General features: G+C 41.5%; 3 protein-coding genes across 3 annotated transcripts; all 3 read left to right on the forward strand.

The window, feature by feature from the left end:
- Positions 1–2,771: 2,771 nt before the first annotated feature.
- On the forward strand, positions 2,772–9,014 carry LOC112561518. The gene is made up of 3 exons (XM_025234068.1): positions 2,772–2,894; positions 6,288–7,333; positions 7,678–9,014. Exons 1-3 carry the CDS (start codon positions 2,827–2,829, stop codon positions 9,012–9,014), a joined length of 2,451 nt encoding a protein of 816 aa, XP_025089853.1. The 5' UTR covers positions 2,772–2,826.
- A 2,387-nt stretch (positions 9,015–11,401) lies between these two features.
- LOC112563382 lies at positions 11,402–14,863 on the forward strand. The gene is made up of 2 exons (XM_025237325.1): positions 11,402–12,508; positions 12,838–14,863. The coding sequence occupies exons 1-2, from the start codon at positions 11,521–11,523 to the stop codon at positions 14,163–14,165; spliced, it is 2,316 nt and encodes a 771-aa protein (XP_025093110.1). The 5' UTR covers positions 11,402–11,520; the 3' UTR covers positions 14,166–14,863.
- A 3,440-nt stretch (positions 14,864–18,303) lies between these two features.
- On the forward strand, positions 18,304–21,501 carry LOC112561519. The gene is made up of 3 exons (XM_025234069.1): positions 18,304–18,383; positions 18,898–19,928; positions 20,174–21,501. Exons 2-3 carry the CDS (start codon positions 18,950–18,952, stop codon positions 21,499–21,501), a joined length of 2,307 nt encoding a protein of 768 aa, XP_025089854.1. The 5' UTR covers positions 18,304–18,383; positions 18,898–18,949.
- Positions 21,502–23,166: the final 1,665 nt, after the last annotated feature.

The following is a 23,166-nucleotide window of genomic DNA, read 5'->3' on the forward strand; positions in this document are numbered from 1 at the left end:
CTTTACTTTGACACATGCCTATATACCCCTATATTTCAGTCGTGGGCCGCAGTCTGCAGACACTTTTAAGATGAGTAAAGAAGTGACAAACATCAGACTGTAACCTCGCCAGGTCTTGCCTTTGGTTATGCTGATATTTTTGAGGTGCATAACTGTCAACAGCACGGTCATGCGCATGTAATCTAACGATTTTGAATTATAACCGACTTTCTCACTCCCAACCCTCTACCTCCCACGCAAAATCTGGCGATTTCCACAGAAGGTCTGATCGCGATCAGCAGTAGCTAGGAGTGTGCAACGATCTCTTGATAACAGTTTGTTCACGCATGGCTGCAGCTGGACAAATCATGGTCGTGAAAATGTCGAGAAACTGTGGCTTGATATTGTTGTTCGAGCGAAAGCTGGTATGATAAGGCCGCATGAAGTTGATGCAATTAGATGAAATATTTGTTGTATACGAGACTTTCAATACAAAGATACATTCGGAAGTTATTTTTGAAGAGCATTAGTCATCGAATTTCTGTATTTTGCTGTCTCTGGCATATTTTTTCAAGCTGTTTCGTCAAACCCACCAAGTCAACATCAGCATACAAAAGAATTCCATCTTATCGTTTATGCAGACACATATACAAACACACACACACACACACACGAGGGCACGTTCTTGTGTAAATGTTGCTTGTGAAAGCTGTAGCATACCAGCTGCTACCTCTAATGTGACGTACTTCACATTTATTCTCACTGTGATGTCACTGTCAAGGTGAATGCGATTGATAGCTTACACATATGCCATAACTTCACTTTATACATAATTCTCCCATTTGGTTTTTTTTTTTTTTACTTTTGAAGGCCACGCCAAAACACACACACAGTCACGGTTTTACCTTCGCCTAAACAACCAGCCATGTTTTCTGATTCTGACTTCTTGTGACTGTCTTCTCCTCATCGTCTGTTTTTTTTTTTTTTTTTTATCTCTCTCTCCTTAGAAGTTATGTTTATAACATCACGACAGAAGAGACAGAACCTCACCATCCAATTTCCTTAAATCCCCAACAAGTATCTGTATCATAGTCGTAAAATTCTAGGTGTTACTATTGATCACAATTTGTCTTGGTTCCAAGGAATTTATGGGAGCTAATAAAAAATAAATAATTACATAAATAAAAATTGTTTCTAGGTACGTATCCACTTAAACCGCTTTGGTTGGCTTTTTTTTTCGATGAAAGATGCGGAACTTTTCTAACCTTTCCCCGTGAGAATATCCTAGTTTGTGTTTTATCAATATTTAGTTGAAGACCATATTTTTGCAATAAACATCTAAAACATCGAGTGATTTTTGCATATCAGTTGCAGTTTCAGCAAATATGACAGTATCGTTAGCATACAAAAGCAGAAATAAATACAGATAGCATCCAACATTGAAAAATCATATTAATTTGCTAGGGTTTGAGACAACATCAACACATTGAGAAAGTTTTTAAGTCATTTAAAAACAGTTAAAACGTACAGGCGACAAAGTCTCCCTGCCTCACTCCAACATTACAGGTGAAGAAGGAGGATAGTCCATGCTGTGTTTTAACAAAGAACTTCTGACATTGTCATGATTTGTTTCTACAAATATCTGCAAGTATGTTTATACCCACAGGTACCTGCCAACATACTTGACATTAGTTGAATAATAGTAAATTAATTTTTTTTCCTTAGCGTTCTTACAATCACGATTGAGCAGTACTCACCTTCATTGAAGACAACACAAGAAGTTCTGAAATAATCTCTCAGCATTGAGTCTGATATAAGTGATCATAAATAAAAACCTGCAATAAACATCACAACTGAGTCTGAAATAAATAAAAGGTTGGACTTGCCAGAGTGTGAAAGGAGAACTCCGTTTTTTCGAGCAGGAAAGCTGTGTACAGCGATGTGCGCCATAACGACCTCCTCTACGATGGACCGTTGATAACGAAGCTTGAAAAATTTATATCGCCTAATGACGTCATACTTACCCTGACCACGTGGCACAAACAGGTGTTCGGTAATGATATTCAACAATGATAGTAATAATAACAGAGATGAGCAGTGCATTTCTCACACGATATTACTTATTATTTTCTGTGCGTTGGTAGATTATAAAATCTTGTGATTTGGTTCTGCGCGTTGTGATGAAGCAGTTTATAATGTTAAAAGTGTGGGAGTGCAATAATGAATGCTTTAACTGTGATAGTTTCACCAGTACAATAGTCGATAAAAAATATATTGACATCCGATAATAAAGGTTTTGAGAGACGATTAGAATAGTCGGAGGATGCATGTGTTCCAATTAAATGAAAGAAATTAATTTTTTTTCAATCTCAGGCGTCGTCTGCATTGATAATAGTTACAAGTTTAAATCTCATTGTTCTTGTGCTTCTCGCCCTCACACACACACACACACAAACACAAATACACACACAAACACAGAAAACAGTTGTTTTAGTGATAAAAATCCGGCAATCATGTTGCACGCTGTTCACCGAGCTTGAACAACCGTCAAACTAATTTGAAAGACATGTTTGCATCGAACTTCGTATAACGAGCTATATATTCGTATAACGAGTATACCAAGTAGACTGAATGTTTGGTATCGATGTATGGGACAATTTAACGGACACTTGCCACAGCTTGTGGAGACAAGGGAGTTGGGGAAGATTTGTTAGCCGCTACAAAATGTTGGAGGGAATCGAAACTTCATTAACTTGAAGACGACGCCGACTTTGTACAAATGCTTTCTCAACATTTAGTGTGTGTTCGTGAAGTATGCACGCAAACTAAACACTGAATGTTGGCTGAATGGAGAAATTTGGGATTTTCTTATCGCAACTACTCTCACCGAGGTGGGTCATACAAGGACCACAAAGGTAAACACTTGATACGTGTACTGTAATTTAAATTTTCTTAAAGTGTTGTTATTAATTAAGGTCCAAGTTGTCGATATAGTATACGAGTAATCCTGTAGTACGCGAAGCAAAATTTAAAGAGGAAAAGATCATCATTCATTTTTTTTTTTGGGGTAAAAGAATAGTTTCGGTAGAAATGAAGTAGTTCGTTTAGTTTTTGTGTGTTGGGTCGAGTTCGCAGTCTCAACAGCTGGATTCTAACTTCTGGCAGTAAACTAAGCTAATAATAGTTGTTGAGCATTTTAATTGACTGCTAAGTGTTGGCATAAACTGAAAAGGGTCCGCTTTTGGAAAAAAATGTTTTAATAAATGGGTTTTTAAATCAATTAAAATGATCTTCCTTTAAAAAATTATACACGGCAGTACTACTACGTTGACCCTCATTAGGAACTGAGAAAAAGGTTATTAAAAATTTGAACTGTTGGTCTCACTAACGAAGTGACATTTTTATATTCATTTAAGGAATCGGTTGTTTAGTTTTGGGATTGCTATAATCAAACAAAATCTTTTTGATGTCGTTAGCCAATAGAGGATGGTCGCTTATCCCAGAATTCGGACGAAACACAAATAGTGGCTTGTTATCTTCAAAGGGTTTTAACAATGTCATAGTATAACTTGTTGATGCTGTCCACACAATTGCCATTTTGACATTGGCATTAATTTTATTCATTAACCCCTTGAGGACCAGTGAAAGTCAAGAATGAAGCTTTAGGGATGATGGTGCACTGGACTAGCGGATGAAGTTGTTCTGTCTGCCTTAAGACATGTGGACACAGGAAGATTACATGATCCCCTGCGCCACCTGGCACACCTAAATTTACTTTGTACTCTTGTGATTTTTTTTTTGTTTTTGGTGTCTATTAGCGGAAGATCGACTTATCGACTTTGTTTTTAAGGGAGATCTCAGAACATGATATATGTTAGTGATGGTTCAGGTTCCAACGAGTGAACTTCAAGGCCATAATTCACCACGTGGCCTTATCTACTTGCGGTGAAGGCAGGGGTGGGCCATGAGATGATCACTAACTCGCATTTTCTTTGCCCCTTCCCTCTATTCCCCTCTTCACCAATCCTGCAACACGTGCAAATGCAGTGAATATGTCAAAATCTTAGCCCTAGAACTACACCTACCGTAAACGGGTGTAAAATCGCTGCCTGTTAACAGTTTTTGTCACATCCTGAAATCGGAGTTGGTGCAGTTGACGGAGGCATCTCTGCATTGTGGATAGTGACTGAAAATCTTCCCCTTCCCACCCAGTTGCGGTTCTGTGAAAATTAATATCTGGATTATCCCGGGAGGTAAAGGCTGAGGAAGAAGAAATCTGCCTTCCACATACTGTGCCCTAGACCCAGTATACCACTTACGTTAAAGAACAACGTGATGCAATACTTTATGAGGTAAATCTCTGTACCCCAGATGGACAACTACCCTGCCGTGGTCGGGAGAGATGAACCTTAGAACTATGCCGATCAGACTGAGCGGTCCACCGGTCCTAATAATAATATAAGCGGATAAGTAAGTAAAAGGAGCACTCAAGATTTATCAACACTAGAGATGAGAGCAAACCATCTATTAACAAAATATGGCAAAGACCCAGGGCATGATGAGCTTTGCTCTGAAATATTTAGGCCGGTGGTAGAAGAACTTTCATGCAGATTTTCCAGAAAATATGGGATACCCCATACACCATAACAAACAGCAGAGTACAGGAGAAGTTATAATTTTCAAACGGCCAAAGAAAGCTGACTTAAGGTCTGCAGTAACTGGCGAAGCTTCCCCCTGTCATCACAATCAAAATCTTTAGCCGAATTATTTTGAAGTCTCACCACTGCTCTTGGCAATAGCATCAGACAAAAATAAGGAGCCTTTAGAAAATGAATTTCATACAGTGAATAAATCTTCACCTAAGGCAGATTATACAAACAAGCACAAAATGGGACAGCATTCTCTATACCGTATTCACAGACCTTGAGAAAGCATTTGATAGAATACTACGGGAGTATTCATGGAAAAACATGCGTCGATACGTAATACCACAAACAATAGTAAATCTGATAAAAGCAGTACATTCATCTTTTAATTTTCAGTGGTTTGTAGCAAAAGTAAGCAAACATAACTTCAACACCCAGTCAACACACGGATGCTCAGGAAAAAAGAATCAACAATCTGACCAAAACTACGTCAAATATAATATAAGAAGTAAACACAAACAAAGCGAAAAAAATCAAAGAGAGAACCCATCTCAATTGATAAAAAAGTTGTTTAAAAATATCCAAAACTTTACGCATCTTGGTAGTCTAGTAACAACAGATATATTTTTTAAACATTTTTAGTCAAAACATAATTATTAATACTGACTTAGAGCAACATACTTTCTTCTCAGTTCTCGATATACACGCTTATAAAGATTACAATGCATAGAAAAAGGCCATTTTGTGACCTCACGTTTGCACCCACACTCCCATCTCTGCCATTGGCTGAAACCCTCGGAATATCAATTTCCAGTCGTGACGTCAGTGTTGTTGACCACTTTCTGTGGAGGACATTAGTAAGGGTGTATCACACATGCTGCGAGACAAGAGTGGGGCATGCTCACCTGATTAAATAAAGGTCGATTATAAATCTTTGTCAACGGAGAGCTTGCGTGCCGGCGCACGTGTGAACGTGAGGTGAAAAACCACGTAACACGTTGACATTAGAGTCAATCTTCACAAAGTCTTTGTCCTGTGATGGTGCACGGTGAGGCTCTGGTGTTTGTAGGTATTTATCTCACTGTTTGGGGAGTTGTTTTCCTTACAATTAAATTGTATTTTATAAATTTTCTCTAGACTTCTATTTTTATTACTTACAGGAGAAAATTATTAATTAATGTGCGATGTATAAATACCCAAAATAACTACTTACTGTGTGCAACATGCAACACAATAGGACAATATCAAAGTTTTCAGACTTGTTTGAAAAAAAAATTAAACACGATCTGTCCGACTGCAGAACATTTTGTAAAAATAAATGTTTCTTTTTCAAAATACGAACTTCATTCTATAATTCACACGTCACAGAAATAAAACGTATTTTGTTGATGTTTTGGTTCATTTTAACACAGTTTATTTGCCAATAATATCACGCAGAAGAAAATATATTGATACTGTTAGTATAAAAGTACGGGGAGGCTGTAAGTTAATGATTCACTTGAAGAACTCGTTTACATTGTTTCGTCATTGACATCGTAAACTTGGATGAAGATGGCAAAAGTTTTCTAAATGAGTAAGGTCACTGGCATCCCATATGGCACTCCAGAGAAATAAAGAACGTTTGGCAGATTCTTGAAATAAATATAGATTGTTTTGTTGCAGAGATTTAGTGAGATTCGGCAAAGCTGCTTGTAACAGCAGACGCATCAAAGGCAGGACGATGGGTCCTCTCACAGCTTTCATTGCTTGGACGGTGTCATCGTACGCCTGTCATCAGATGGCAAAGTTGTTTCTTACCAACGTCGGCATTGTGACCTCTCACGCGACCCCAGTCACCACGGCTGCTGCTTTAACTTTGGTTCAGATATTCTTTTGCTGGTTGCTGACAACAACCACGTGGGAGACCAAAACCACTGACGTCGACGAAGACAAAACTAACCCTGATGTGACAAATGCGAGACTACGGGCGAACTATCGCGTTGCCCTGGTAATGCACGTGCTGTCTACGTTTCTGACCAACTGGAGCTTAGCACGAACGGAGGCGGCCTCCACGTTGGCCATCAAACTGATGGAGCCGCTGGTGTCCGCGGTGGCGCAGCGGGTGTGGCACGGAGAGCCTCTCAGCTACAACGTGTGGGTCAGTCTACCCTTGGTCATCGGCGGCGCCGTCGTCTTCGTGTCTGACGATCCCTTGAGTGTACAGCACGCGCTGAGCGCTGGTGTGGTGCTGGCCATGGGCTCCAACGTGCTGCTGGCCGTCAGAAACCTGGCCATCAAGGGACTGCACTCAGCACATTTAAACCTAGGCCTGCGTAAGTTCACCCGCCTTGTTGCGTGGCTCTTGGCGACAGTTTTAGTAGTCATCTTGATTGCTGTTTGGTGGCTGCAGATCGCAGACATCGTGTCACGTAGGACAAGTCTGGCTGTGACGTCACTGCTGCTGTCGGGGGCGTTTCACGTCACGTACTCGCTGATCAGCACGAGCGTCATCCTGCGCGCGTTGGACGTGGTCAGTCACGCTATGGCCAACGTCATCAAGCGCATGCTGGTGGTGGCGCTGCTGTACGTCAGCGGGTCACGTAGTGCATCTGTCGTCAACGCTGCGGGTCTGACGGTGGCGGCTGTGGGGCTGGCTGTGTACGTCAGAGGGAAAGCAGAAGGAAGACCGGAAATGTGTAGCAACAATACCAGCATGAACCGACTGAAAGGTCTTTTATTTCTTTGTCTCTCTATGTCTTTCCTTCTCTTTCAAACACACACACTAGCTGCATTTTACGTTACTTGATATGATAACATTATTGGTTATGTCAACGCAGTTTTTTGTATAGATACAGATATTTTAAAAATACAAACGTAAATCTACTTTCTTTACAGCATGAAATAATTGCTTGATTGGAAGTCCAATAATGATTGCTTGAACGTAATGGACGTAAGTTATCTTTTACCTCAATATAGAATAAGAAGATTGAGATGACAAATATTTACACGGAGCCTTAACATGTGCATTTCAAGTACCAATATTGTGACAAGGTAAATGTCTTACCTGTTTCAGACCTGACGTGTTTCCATCTACCTAAAAGGTGGTTTTTAGTGGCTTCCTTGCTGATAACTGCGACGTTTTCACTTTTATTGTACAACGCTGATGTCGACCTACGTAAACAAATTCAAACAGTTAGTTGTGAACTCAAAGATCGATTTGTTGGTAATAATAACTTCTTACGTGATCCTCAGCATATAGCTTTAAAGGACACTTCTATACAAAATGAAACATTATCTCCCTTTGGTCTTCGGTGGCCACCAGTTCCACAGAATACATCGCTACTACAGGAATGGGGTGAGTTCTTATCCATGGATTACACCCGCCATCCCTTCGACACGGATCGCCTGGCTCCTACCCTGCACACCAACGACGAGGTGGTGTGGGAGCTGCAGCGCCTGCACGTGCGGGTTCTGACGTCACTGCTAGCGGGTCGACGTCACGCCATGCTGATGGACTTCGCCACTTACGAGAACAAAGGCGACCCCGCCATCGCGGCGGGACAGGTGGCCTTGTTGAAGCGGTTCAACGTGACTATAGTCTTCAGCTGTTCTACTGGACTCTGTAACGACGACAACCTTACAAAAGCAAGGGAGATAAGCAAAACATACAACTCAACATCGCTTATTATTCTTTTGCAAGGTGGCGGTAACCTGGTAGGCTACGCAGACATAGACTTCACCAGGGAAAAAATCTTGAATCTTTTCCCAGATTTTCCAACTATCTTGTTTTCTCAAAGCATCTGGCTTAACAATGGAAATCAAGCTCATCTCAATAAGTGTCGTGAGATTTACTCCCAGAGGGAGAACCTGACCATCTTCTTGCGGGACCGACAGTCGCTGGGTCTGGCGCAGAAACATTTTCCAGGGACGAAACTCATGTTGATGCCCGACATGGCGTTTGGCCTGGGGCGTGTCCCGCGCACCATGCCGCCTACACACGACATTTTGTGGATTAAGAGAAGTGATAGCGAGTCTTCAGGGTATAAAGTACCCGAGATACCTACTAACCTCAGTGTTTATGTCGGCGACTGGCGAGAATGGAAGACAAACCAGGGCAACACGCCCATGGAAACATCATTTCTGATAGCCTTTAACGGGTTGTCGTTCTTGCAGCGTGGGCGCGTGGTGATCACTGACCGACTACACGGCCACATCCTGTCCGTGCTGCTGGGAATCCCTCACGTGCTCATCGACAACCCTCCCTACTTCAAACTCTCCTCCTTCCGTCGCACGTGGACGGCGGGGTTATCCAACACGGTGCTGGTCACCACAGGGGAGGAGGCTCTGGACCAGGCACAAAAACTGCTGAAGAAGTACAATAATTATCTTCCTTCCGTCGTGCCTTCTTAGCAGCTGAGCTTAGTATTTATGTGATATATATATTGTAGTCTACAGCAGAACCCACATGTTACTGGTTTTGCTGAATATGGCAGAATTAGACAAAATAAGTACAGTTAATTCAAAATTCTAAAACATTATGCATCTTAAGGTATCATGAAACGATGTTAATCCTGAACTCTCTGAACCGAGACCAGTTTCCACCTCGGTGCAAACATTTGTCCTTGATAGCCACGGCATGAATGTAATGTGTTTTTTTTATACAAAATGCCTATGAACATTTTAATCGGTTAACGGGAGCTGTTTGCATTTTAAGGTGTAAAGAAAAGAGAAACTTTGTTATATAGACCCATAAAACCCCCTTACACTTACGATTTTATGTATCCCATCCTAAATTTGTATTTACCTATTATCATGTTTTATTGTGTAACGAAGGCAACATCCAAATATCATGTACTGATCTCTCTGTACTTTTGTCATTTGCGATTTCAACATAACGATTGAAAATGATCAACAATAGGTTTTAAACATCTGGATTCGCTTTTGCAAATTTATTCCTTACATTTAGCTTCAGTGAAAAATCATCATATTTACAAAATAATCGCAAAAGACACGAAAGTTATTAGCGTTACAAGATCATTGAAAGAAAGGACAAGCACACCTGAAGCTAAGTGTGTCTGAATGGAGAAAAATGTATTTAACTTATACGAGGTTCGTAATAAAAGTAAACATTTTGATAACATTTTTGGCGGGCGTTTGGGAAGTAAACATTGTTATTGACGGTCTGTGTTCAGCTTCGGTTGATGGTTGATGTCCATTGTAACGGTTTTCTTTCTCGCTCTTGTATCTGTATTAAACAGTGTTGTACAACGGTGTGTTTTTCTGGATTGAACTCTTGGTCTCACTAACGAAGTGACATTTTTATATTCATTTAAGGAATCGGTTGTTTAGTTTTGGGATTGCTATAATCAAACAAAATCTTTTTGATGTCGTTAGCCAATAGAGGATGGTCGCTTATCCCAGAAATCGGACGAAACACAAATAGTGGCTTGCTCTCTTCAAAGGGTTTTAACGATAGATGTCATAGTATAACTTGTTGATGCTGTCCACACAATTGCCATTTTGACATTGACATTAATTTTATTCATTAACCCCTTGAGGACAAGTGAAAGTCAAGAATGAAGCTTTAGAGATGATGGTGCACTGGACTCGCCAATGAAGTTGTTCTGTCTGCCTTAAGATATGTCAACACAGGAAGATTACATGATCCCCTGCGCCACCTGGCTTACCTGAATTTACTTTGTACTCTTGTGATTTTTTTTTAGTCTATTAGCGGAAGATCGACTTGTCGACTTTGTTTTTTAAGGGAGGTCTCAAAGGTTTTCTTAACGAATCAGGTCACAGGCATCCCATATGCCACTCGAGAGAAATTAAGAACGTTTGGCAGATTCTTAAAAGAGATATGGCTTGTTTTGTTGCAGAGATTTAGTGAGATTCGGCAAAACTAATAGTTCCCTAAGTTAATAGTTCCCTCTTTAAAAGAATAATCCTCCACCCCACTACCTCTAAGATCGCTGTGTATATAGTAGTGGGTCTTCATGAAATGGTTGACATAAAATTGTTCGTATTAGGGAAAGAATAAACAAATAACAAAACAAAATACATGAAAAAATTAGCTGTACCTAGATTGTAACTTAGTCGATCATGTGAAACAAATGGTTGCTTGTAACCACTAGATTATATGGTTTCACTTGTCAATCACCAGGTTTACCTGAAAGGCTTGACAGAAAATTGATCATATTAGAAAAAGACAACATCCCAAAGGAAAAAACACACAAAAAAAAACACCCAATGCAAGTCTTGAACACACCAACTTGTCAATATTTAGTCGTCGTTCTTAACCACTAGGCTACAGAGGAGTAGCTCACGGAGCTGTCTGATCTAACCTACTTGTAGTTAAACATCGTCTGTGTTGTGTTGGGCTCTCATTTATTTTACCTTTACCTGTCATCAGTTTTAGGCCTGGAAGTATTTTGACTGTCGCAATTAACTTTATGCCGCCCTTCATAGTGTTTAAAAGTTGTATAATTAACAGCAGAACAAGTTTCACAGCTGGCAAAGGGTGAAGCGGAGCGTTGGCTTACAACGGAAGTGTGCAAGGTCGCTGACGTCACGCTTCCGAAGACTTCCGAAGTTTTTCCCTTCAGTGAGACGCTTAGCAAAACAAAAAATCCGCTGCCGGCTGAGCTCGAGCTTTAGTTCTGAGGGGAGGAGGGGGATGCTACGTCATTATTATCTGACGCAATTTTGTTTTTGTCGCAACAATTGACATCATACGCTTGGCAGAAGATGGCAAAGATTTTATGAAGGAGTAACGTCACTGTCATACCACATGGCACTGCAGAGAAATAAAGAGCGTTTGGCGGATTCTTGAAATAAATATAGATTGTTTTGTTGCAGAGATTTAGTGAGATTCGGCAAAGCTGCTTGTCACAGCAGACGCATCAAAGGCAGGACGATGGGTCCTCTCACAGCTTTCATTGCTTGGACGGTGTCATCGTACGCCTGTCATCAGATGGCTAAGTTGTTTCTTACCAACGTCGGCATTGTGGCCTCTCACGTGACCCCAGTCACCACGGCTGCTGCTTTAACGTTGGTTCAGATATTCTTTTGCTGGCTGTTGACAACAACCACGTGGGAGACCAAAACCACTGACGTCGACGAAGACAAAACTAACCTTGACTTGACAAATGCGAGATTACGGGCCAACTATCGAGTTGCCCTGGTAATGCACGTGCTGTCGACGTTTCTGACCAACTGGAGCTTAGCACGAACGGAGGCGGCCTCCACGTTGGCCATCAAACTGATGGAGCCGCTGGTGTCCGCGTTGGCGCAGCGGGTGTGGCACGGAGAGCCTCTCAGCTACAGCGTGTGGGTCAGCCTACCCTTGGTCATCGGCGGCGCCGTCGTCTTCGTGTCTGACGATCCCTTGAGCGTACAGCACGCGCTGAGCGCAGGTGTGGTGCTGGCCATGGGCTCCAACGTGCTGCTGGCCGTCAGAAACCTGGCCATCAAGGGACTGCACTCTGGACAACTAAACCTTGGCCCTCGCCGTTTCAGCTGGTCTGTTGGTGGTGTCCTAGTGGGAATGTCAGTACTAGTGCTGACTGCTGTTTGGTGGCTTGAGATCGTGGACATCGTGTCACGGAGGTCAACTCTGGCTGTGACGTCACTGCTGTTATCGGGGGCGTTTCACGTCACGTACTCGCTGATCAGCACGAGCGTCATCCTGCGAGCGTTGGACGTGGTCAGTCACGCCATGGCCAACGTCATCAAGCGCGTGCTGGTGGTGGCGCTGCTGTACGTCAGCGGGTCACGTAGTGCATCTGGCGTCAACGCTGTGGGTCTGACGGTGGCAGCTGTGGGGCTGGCTGTGTACGTCAGAGGGAAAGCAGAAGGCAGACGGAAAATGTGTAGCAAAAATACCAGCATGAACCGCCTGAAAGGTCTTTTATTTCTTTGTCTCAATATCTCTTTCACTCAAACAAGCTCACTTTGCATTATTTATTATGATAATTATTTCACTGCTATTATATCTATATATAGATACCTAAAAAAGCAAAAATAAATGTACTCTCCTTACAACATGAAATAATTGGGTGATTGGTAGTCTAATAAAAATTGCTTAAACATTGTGGACATAAGTTATCTTTAACTTATAAGTTATAATGCGCATAACATATGCAAATTGAGATGACTATTGTTTACCAGGACCACTGACATGCGCATTTCAAGTACAAATATTGGGAAAATGTAAATGTCTTACCTGTTTCAGAGGTGACGTGTTTCCATCTACCTAAAAGTCGGTTTTTTGTGCTGATAACTGCGATGCTTTCACTGCTATGGTACAGCGCTGATGTCAACCTAAGCAAACAAATACGAACAGTTAGTTGTGAACTCAAAGATCGATTTGTTTGTAATAATCACTTCTCACGTGATCCTCAGCATACAGCTGTAAAGGACACTTCTACACAAAATGAAACATTATCTCCCTTTGGTCTTCGGTGGCCACCAGTTCCACAGAATACATCGCTACTACAGGAATGGGGTGAGTTCTTATCTATGGATTACATCCGCCATCCCTTCGACACGAACCGTCTGGCTTCTACTCTGCACACCAACGACGAGGTGGTGTGGGAGCTGCAGCGTCTGCACGTGCAGGTTCTGACGTCACTGCTAGCGGGTCGACGTCACGCCATGCTGATGGACTTCGCCACTTACGAGAACAAAGGCGACCCCGCAATCACGGCGGGACAGGTGGCCATCCTGAAGCGGCTCAACGTGACTATAGTCTTCAGCTGTTCTACTGGACTCTGTAACAAAAAGAACCTTACAAAAGCAAGGGAGATAAGCAAAGGTTACAACTCAACATCGCTTATTATTCTTTTGCAAGGTGGCGGTAACCTGGTAGGCTACCCAATCACAGACTTTAGTAGGAAAAAAATACTGAATCTTTTTCCAGATTTTCCAACTATTTTGTTTTCTCAAAGCATCTGGTTACACAATAGAACTCGATCACATCTGAATAAGTGTCGTGAGATTTACTCCCACAGGGAGAACCTGACCATCTTCTTACGGGACAGACAGTCGCTGGGTCTGGCGCAGAAACATTTTCCAGGGACGAAACTCATGCTGATGCCCGACATGGCGTTTGGCCTGGGCCGTGTCCCGCGCACTATGCCGCCTACACACGACATCTTGTGGATTAAAAGAGCAGATGGTGAGTCATCCCGGTATAAAGTACCCGAGATACCTACTAACCTCAGTGTTTATGTGGGTGACTGGTTGAAATGGACGACAAACAAGGGGAAAACACCAATGGAGACTTCGTTTCTGATAGCCTTTAACGGGTTGTCGTTCTTACAACGTGGGCGCGTGGTGATCACTGACCGACTACACGGCCACATCCTGTCCGTGCTGCTGGGAATCCCTCACGTGCTCATCGACAACCCTCCCTACTTCAAACTCTCCTCCTTCCGTCGGTCGTGGACGGCGGGGTTATCCAACACGGTGCTGGTCACCACAGGGGAGGAGGCTCTGGACCAGGCACAAAAGCTCCTGAAGAAGTACAATAATTATCTTCCTTCAATCGTTCCTTCTTAGCAGCTGAGCATAGTATTTATGTGATTAATATTTAAAAATCCTTTCTTGTAGTCTTCAGCAGAACACGCGTGTTACTGGTTTTACTGTATATAGCAGATTTAGAGAAAATATGTAAATGTTACTCAAAATTCTGTAAAATGATGCATCTTAAGGTATCATGAAACGATGGTAAATCCTGAACTCTATGTTGTCTACCTCGGTGCAAACACTTGTCTTTGATAGCTACTGCATAAATGTCATGTCTCTCTTTTATACAAAATGACAATCAACATTTTAATCTGTTAACTGTAGCTGTTTGCATTTTAAGATGTAAATAAAATAGAAACTTTGGAAATTAGACCCACAAAAGCCAAATTTGTACTTACATAATTATTATTATGTTTAATTGATGTCCATTGTGTAAAGAGGGCAACAACCAAATATCATGTACTGATCTCTCTGTACTTTTGTCATTTGCGATTTCAACGTAACGTTGAACATGATCAACAATAGGTTTTAAACATCTGGATTCGCTTTTGCAAATTTATTCCTTACATTTAGCTTCAGCTGCAAAATCATCCTATTTCCAAAACAATCGCAAAAGACACAAAATTTGTTTGAAAGCGATGTTGAAGGACGACGTGGTAGAGAACTGAGGATCGCCATTGCATGCTATGAGGACTGTCTGTCATCTCGAAGACTGCATGTTGACTTTCTGTTCTCGCTATCTCTCTGATTTGTTTGTGTGTGTGGTTTCATGCTTTTTAGGGTGAAAATATAAATAATTTCCTAAGTAGGTCCGGTAATTAGCATCTTCGCAAAGTTATCCCAGCATTTAGAGACATTAAGGTAAAAAAGAGAGGTTACCTGGACGTTATGTTTCAATAACTCAAAACTGTTCTGAAGAAACAAAGTTAAAAAAAATTTTCTTTGAAAGATCGCTTCATGTCATTTATATGCGTTGCACAGGCGCGGACGAAAATTTGTACTGACGAAGCGACATTTTCTAACCCTTTTCTACATAATAGTTTAATACCTAAGTACAACTGTATTTCTAAATAACACGCAGCCTCTTGCGTGATGTACAAATGTTACAGTGTTGCACTTAGTTGTGCCCAATAATATATTAAACAGACAGTGGAAGTATAATCCTTATCAAAAGAATGACCTTTTTGTTAAGTTTTGTAAAGTGTCCCTGCTTTTGTGTCGCAGTATGAATGTCTAACAATAAGATGAAGAAATGGGAAGTGTTGCAGGGTCGAAAGCTCTTTTATGTTTATCAAGACTACTGATTAAAGGTCAACATTAATATTTGATACACCGACATTATTTTCTTTGTTATTTTAATCTAGGAGGTGGAAAATCTCTCAACTACAGTGAGTTTATCTCTTCTGAATTCAGACTAAGGCTCTAAGAAACGTGCCATAAATTCCATTTAAATCTTTCTTGATTTTTGCACAATGTTGTTTTGAACACATTCACATCAGGCGCTGTGTTATTAGGACGATAGTGCACTTGAAATGGGTGGCGAAGAAAAATTGGATGTTTTTTCATCTATTACTGATATTGATGTGTCTAATCCCCGTGACATAAATATGCACAAGACGGCAAATCGTTCTTTCTCTGCATGTGGCAACTGTTTACAGCGTTGGCTGCCTTGCCGTGATATAGCCTTCGATTATTTTTACAACTTTAAATCTTTTCATCTGGCACACCAATACTTAGAACCACTGGAAAGTCGAATTATTATAAAATATAAAAGGTTATATTTATCTCACACGCTAGCTAGGTGACTTAGCTTCAATATAACAATATAATGTCTGGAGCAAGTGGTCGCTCTTTCGATGCTGAAGCTAGAATCACAACATATCTCAAAAGAGCTTTTTCCCAGTCTTTAATATCTATTCTTATGCGGAAAAATGATCATAAACCTTTGATTCGAACTTTGCAAGCAGGGCAAAGCAAAATAAACACGATCGCGACCCCAAGTTTCGAACACACCTACTTTCAAACATCAAGCCTCACACCTAACCACTAGACTACAGAGGCGAAGCTTACGAAGCTACTTGTAGAAACATCGTCTCGCTTGTGTTGTTGGGCCCTCATTGATTTTACCTTGACCTGTCATCAGTTTAAGGCCTTGAGCTATTTTGCCTGTCATAATTCACTTTATGTCACCCTTCACAGTATTTAAAAGTTGTAGAATTAGCCCCCAGAACAAGTTTCATAGCTTTCAAAGAGTGAAGCGGAGGTTGGCTTAGAAGGGAAGTGTGCAAGGGCGCTGACGTCACGCTTCCGAAGGCTTCCGAAGCTGCTTCATCGTTCAGGAATAAAAGATACGCGCCCCGGGAATCCATTTATTGAGTCCCGTGGCCACGACTTTCATCCTGCTTTCTATGAACCTTGTGAAGACACGTGGAAGGCATAGAGATCCTTTAAGTGTGAGTGACATCTGGCAACCCGCGGTTTAGCCAAGTGGGAATTAGGATTATATTTCTTAGGATTCCATGAATCAATAATAAGGCTTTATAGACTAGAAAATTTATAGCGTTGTGCTCAATTCAAGTTTTATTAATGTTGGTCCACGTGGAGCAAAGTACACGAATCAGAAGTGATAGGCGAAATATATATAGATATATAAAGTCGATGAGAATCGGACAAAAGGTGTGGATTTCCAAAGAGTTTAATCACAATCCAAACAACACTAATACGCACGCGCATACACATCCCGACATCTTATTGTGTGCGTTCTGCTTCTCATACATCCCTGCCCTCTGCCTACATCGACGTGCATTACATGTAATCTTCTCACCTGGTAAGTAATTGATACCTTTAGAAGGGCTGCAATGATTACAATGTTTCAAGGAAATTCCAGCTACACACTGTAATGATAATATAAGAAGTATCTTAGTTTCGTGTCTATGTTTTCATATTTATCTTGGTATGAAGGCATTCCTAAGTGTCTTCTTGACAAGACTTCGAAAGATCCAGAATACTGCCACTTGCGTCATCTTCCATCATTTGCTCTATTCACTGGATGCCTGTTGTGGACCGCATACTCTACACCTTTCCACTCTGACTTACTCTGACAGTTCTGGCCCTAGTCCTCGGCACTTCTACAAACTCACTCCCTTTTCTGTGAATATGGGTGCATAGTTGTTGGTGATTTAGTTTATAATTTCTGTAAAGCAATGAGAAAATCCTTGGAAAAGCGCTATATAAATGTTCATCATCATCAAATATCATCATCCATAATTCATCATGATCACTAAATTACCAACAATCATGCGATACCATTTCGATAACTCCAAACTGTTATAAAACAAATTTAGAAAATGTCTTTTTTTTTCAAAAATCACTCCAATCATTTAGATGTTTCGACAATTTGGCCTAAAAAGTTTCATTTTCTAATACTTAAAACAGAGGGATTTTTTTAATGTGAAGTTGTGTGTCTGGCATGCATGACAATCGCGTACCAAAAATCGCACCGACATTATTTTGTTCTTTTAACATAGGAGGTGGAAAATCTCTAAAGTACTGACATCCAAGATTTTTACCAAGCTGACACACGATCAACTAATACACCTTCAATGACTCCAGACGCATTAAACATATCTGACTAGCCAATTTTAATTAATTTACTCGACAATAAAACTGCCTAGTGTACTGAAGACTGGAAATACCAGTTGCTTGCTATGAATACAAAATAAAACTATTGTTAAAAGTCATACAATGTATCGTGCCCTTCTTTGAGTGTAAAATAAGACTAGTTTTATCTGTATATCTATGTAGATAGACTAGGGTAGGTCTCTTACATGCCATGTGACTGTTGGCAAGATTGGTAGGACACCAGTATCCGTCATTGAGACGTGTTCACCAGTCAGTACGGTAGCCATGTGGTGCAGTTGACTCGCATGGCTGATCCATCTATTGTATCACTCGATGAAATCTTAATACTTAAGGTTGGAAAGGAAAGTCAATAGACAAGAGGAGAAGGGTGCCGCCCTAACAAACAAGCAGCATGCCTGGGAAAATCGCGGTCTCCAACACCTTGTTCCCTAATAACCAATAGGTCACTGGACTGCCTTGATCGTTGTTGTTTGACAAAGTGTCTCTACTTCTTACCTTTGCTTTGCAGCTGAAAACTGTCAGCTCTAAACTGAAGTTTTTGACAAGATTGTTCCAGACTTATTTACTACAAACCTTCTGAAGAGAGACAACCCCCTTTATGCTTTTCAGGTGAGTCTATCACATATCGCTGGAAAATCAGTTCACAAACCATACACTCTTGTAAACTGATAAAATATAAGTCTTCTTCAGGGGTGGTTAATACAAGATTAGACTACTCTTAATGTAACCAGTCTTTACCTAGGTATACTAAGTAAATCTCGTGTGCCTTGTGACTTAGCAATGTGACTTCTGCTTTCTGTATATTTGTGTTCTTACTTTTCTAGCGATACAAAGCTATTTAATGTAATTCACGGACGCGTATCGGTGGGTTGCTGTCTGCCGAGACCAACATAAAAGACTCTTGTGAAGTTCTCCGCTGTTAGTCTCGGCGGTCCTAAGCAATAAATGATGCTAAACCGGAAGTTTTGTCCACACCTGCCTCGTTTTAGTAGCTAGCTTGGAAAAAATCGTCTGCCAGCAATCCAGCAATACAAGTTCGTGAAATTAAAAAATCTCTCAAGATACAAGCGACCTGCACGTTCGTATTTATTTCTGTTCATTTTTTATTTTTTATTTTTTGCAGAGTACTAGATTTTGACTAGGTTGCTTGTCACGGCGACGTGGAAAACAGAGTGATGGGTCCTCTCATAGCTTTCATTGCTTGGACGGTGTCATCGTACGCGTGTCATCAGATGGCCAAGATATTTTTGACTAACGTCAGCTTTGTGACCTCTCAAGTGACCCCAGTCACCGTGGCGGCTGCTTTGACGGTGGTGCAGATGTTGTTTTGTTGGCTCTTTACAACGACATCGTGGGAGACCAGCGTGGCTGTACTGGATGAAGACAGAAAAATTGTAAACGAGAAAAATGAGCGAATAACAAAGAGGTATCGCGTTGCCCTGGTAATGCACGTGTTGTCGACGTTTCTGACCAACTGGAGCTTAGCACGAACGGAGGCGGCCTCCACGTTGGCCATCAAACTGATGGAGCCGCTGGTGTCCGCGGTGGCGCAGCGGGTGTGGCACGGAGACCCTCTCAGCTACAGCGTGTGGGTCAGCCTGCCCTTGGTCATCGGCGGCGCCGTCGTCTTCGTGTCTGACGATCCCTTGAGTGTACAGCACGCGCTGAGCGCAGGTGTGGTGCTGGCCATGGGCTCCAACGTGCTGCTGGCCGTCAGAAACCTGGCCATCAAGGGACTGCACTCACAACAGCTAAACTTTGGTCCTCGTCCATTCAACCAGTTTGTCACGTGCCTCCTGGGAATCATTGTAGGAATTGCTGTGACTGCACTTTGGCGGTTAAAGATCATCGATACTGTGTCAAGTCTGGCTGTGACGTCACTGCTGCTGTCGGGGGCGTTTCACGTCACGTACTCGCTGATCAGCACGAGCGTCATCCTGCGCGCGCTGGACGTGGTCAGTCACGCTATGGCCAACGTCATCAAGCGCGTGCTGGTGGTGGCGCTGCTGTACGTCAGCGGGTCACGTAGTGCATCTGGCGTCAACGCTGCGGGTCTGGCGGTGGCGGCTGTGGGGCTGGCTGTGTACGTCAGAGGGAAAACAGAAGGCAGACTGGACATGTCGATCATAACTACGAGCATGAACCGAGTGAAAGGTCTTATCTCTCTCTCTCTCACTCTCACTCTCTCTCTCTCTCTCTCACTCTCACTCTCACTCTCACTCTCTCACACACACACTGCTTCATTTACCAGTCCAACACATTGTGTTGTTTGTGGCTATAAGCAGGCTTTATTATTGCTATGTGAAATGTTTATACGCACTCACGTACTCGTTACCATGTTGGTTTGAAGCTACATTGCACTACACTTTCTAATTTGAAATGCTTTGATATTTTTTTAGGCTTCCCGTCTCTCAAGTGCACTATGCTGACGTCAGCGGTGATAGCCACGTCTTTACTGATTTTTTTGGGGGGCAGTCCTGGAATCTACTTACGTCACCAACTACAGAAAGTAAGCTGTGACCTTGAAAAAAGTCTTGTTAATTATAGGCACATCTCACAATGCCAACAGCCAAAAGCTTTAAAGGACACTTCTACACAAAAGGAAACATTATCTCCCTTTGGTCTTCGGTGGCCACCAGTTCCACAGAATACATCGCTACTACAGGAATGGGGTGAGTTCTTATCCATGGATTACGCCCACCATCCCTTCGACACGAACCGTCTGGCTCCTACCCTGCACAACAACGACGAGGTGGTGTGGGAGCTGCAGCGCCTGCACGTGCGGGTTCTGACGTCACTGCTAGCGGGTCGACGTCACGCCATGCTGATGGACTTCGCCACTTACGAGAACAAAGGCGACCCCGCCATCGCGGCGGGACAGGTGGCCTTGTTGAAGCGGCTCAACGTGACTATAGTCTTCAGCTGTTCCACTGGACTCTGTAACGACGACAACTTTAAAAAAGCAAGGGAGATAAGTAAAGGTTACAACTCAACTTCACTTGTTATTTTAATGCAAGGCGGTGGTAACCTCATTGGCTACAGTGTGTTGGATTATACCAGGAAAAAAATATTGAATCTTTTTCCAGATTTTCCAACTATTTTGTTTTCTCAAAGCATCTGGCTAAATAAAAAGAAAGAAGCTCATTTGAATGTGTGTCGTGAGATTTACTCTCACAGGGAGAACCTGACCATCTTCTTGCGGGACAGACAGTCTCTAGGTCTGGCGCAGAAACATTTTCCAGGGACGAAACTCATGCTGATGCCCGACATGGCGTTTGGCCTGGGGCGTGTCCCGCGCACTATGCCACCTACACACGACATCTTGTGGATTAAGAGAGCAGATGGTGAGTCTTCAGGGTATAAAGTACCCGAGCTACCTACTAACCTCAGTGTTTATGTCGGCGACTGGTTGAAATGGAAGACAAACCAGGGCACCACGCCCATGGAAACATCATTTCTTATAGCCTTCAACGGGTTGTCGTTCTTACAGCGTGGGCGCGTGGTGATCACTGACCGACTACACGGCCACATCCTGTCCGTGCTGCTGGGAATCCCTCACGTGCTCATCGACAACCCTCCCTACTTCAAACTCTCCTCCTTCCGTCGCACGTGGACGGCGGGGTTATCCAACACGGTGCTGGTCACCACAGGGGAGGAGGCTCTGGACCAGGCACAAAAACTGCTGAAGAAGTACAATAATTATCTTCCTTCAGTCGTGCCTTCCTAACAAGTTTATAATTTACTTATTTAAACTGTAGTAGAAGAGTTCGTTTTAGCCTCTTGTAGACGCTATATTTAGGTTTATTAGATACAGAACTGGAAAAATATGACCTTTTTCTAAAAAAAAAAAATATCAATTGTGACCTTTAATGTCATGATGTTCAATGAATTTGTAAAGCTCAAGTTTTTATAACGCTGCTTACTATAAAGCAAAGAAACGGTTACCAAGTGTTGATATGTTAACGAATATTTTGTTCCCTATCACGCCTTACCAAAGGTCGTCATCTGAACACTGACTGCACCCTTTTTGTTTTGTATTTGGATTTTCTCGGGTGTGACTTTTCTATGAATGATCACGCAATGGAATGTACTCTCGAATTTGCTTTAATTGTAAAAGAAATCAGGCGATTCTGTTAAAATTCTCTGCAAATGGCGAGTTAAAGAAAATAAAAATGATATCTTAGTAAAATATTCTACGATATTTTCAACTTTTTTGTTGTTGTTGACAATTATATTGTGTAGGACCTTAACAATTATATTGTTGGAAAAGATTCGAGTGTCATAAATACCTCTGTGAAATAAAATTGAAATATTTTATTAAAGAAAATCAAATACTATAAGGCTAAATGATTTGTAAATGTTAATCGGAAAATAAAGACTGCCTTTAAGTACAGTTGTAAACATAGTTTTTTGTCCTGCATTGTGTTTGAGACTGTTTAAGCGGTACGTGTCAGTACAGAATAAATCCCCATGGAGACGGCCTTTTAACGGGAAGTCGTTGTTACAGCGTTGACTAACGGTTTCGTGCCACGTCCTTTGCGATCTGTGATTTGTAATATTCACTTCTACAATTGTGTACCAAGACAGTGGTCTGTAAACATCTGTTTACAAAATGTAATGGTTCAGTTCTGCTTTAACCTCTTCACTTGGATGACTTGATGAAACAGTTGATCAACAAACGATTATTTAGATGTATAACCTTACGTCGTTAAAAGGGTTTATCACCTTTTACTAGCTGATTGAAGATAACTTTGTCTACACCGTATTCTTCACTCCATAGACACCGCATGAATCTTTACACTTTACAACATTTCTGTCCCTGCTGTCAAGCCTTATCGATGATCAACATCTTAATACTAACTGCGCCATTAACCCTTTACACCTCCGAGTGCTTGAAGGGAAACAATGATATTATTTTTGTATATTAAAAAAATCTTGGCAATTGCAATGTGGGAAATCATTGCTAATGCCTTCGAAATCTTTCTACTATTAGGCAGCACAATTGTGACAAAAATGTATTTAATGTATTAAACGAAAGTCATTGTGATGAGATCAAATGATTTTTAAATACTACCTCGGAAAAATAAAAATGCTTTCAAGCTCCATTCAGTTTTCCACATTCATTGTATTGGAGACTATAGTGGCGATTGGCAAGTCTACGATTAATTAAAAAGTTCTTTCTTTTAAATTATTGTATTAGGAAGGTTTCCCTTCGTTATACTTGTCTTTCTAGTATCATTGTTTTCCTTTTATCATTTGAATTTATTTCGTGAAGTTTGACAATGAAATGAAACATTATTGACATAAAAATTAAAATATCCAACTTATTTTCAGATATCTTAGGACTTATCAAATATTTGATATATAGTGTCACACTTTGCAGGCCTTGCCT

The sequence above is a fragment of the Pomacea canaliculata genome, linkage group LG4 (assembly GCF_003073045.1).
Source record: "Pomacea canaliculata isolate SZHN2017 linkage group LG4, ASM307304v1, whole genome shotgun sequence".
Lineage (NCBI taxonomy): Eukaryota > Metazoa > Mollusca > Gastropoda > Architaenioglossa > Ampullariidae > Pomacea > Pomacea canaliculata.

Bases quoted from the DNA above. Each gene is read 5' to 3' on its own strand.
- LOC112563382 (XM_025237325.1), top strand. From the start codon at position 11,521: ATGGGTCCTCTCACAGCTTTCATTGCTTGGACGGTGTCATCGTACGCC. The intron at 12,509-12,837 runs GTCTTTTATTTC...TACCTGTTTCAG, and splicing joins CAGCATGAACCGCCTGAAAG to AGGTGACGTGTTTCCATCTA.
- LOC112561519 (XM_025234069.1), top strand. From the start codon at position 18,950: ATGGGTCCTCTCATAGCTTTCATTGCTTGGACGGTGTCATCGTACGCG. The intron at 19,929-20,173 runs GTCTTATCTCTC...ATATTTTTTTAG, and splicing joins GAGCATGAACCGAGTGAAAG to GCTTCCCGTCTCTCAAGTGC.
- LOC112561518 (XM_025234068.1), top strand. From the start codon at position 2,827: ATGGAGAAATTTGGGATTTTCTTATCGCAACTACTCTCACCGAGGTGG. The intron at 2,895-6,287 runs GTAAACACTTGA...GTTTTGTTGCAG, and splicing joins GTCATACAAGGACCACAAAG to AGATTTAGTGAGATTCGGCA. The intron at 7,334-7,677 runs GTCTTTTATTTC...TACCTGTTTCAG, and splicing joins CAGCATGAACCGACTGAAAG to ACCTGACGTGTTTCCATCTA.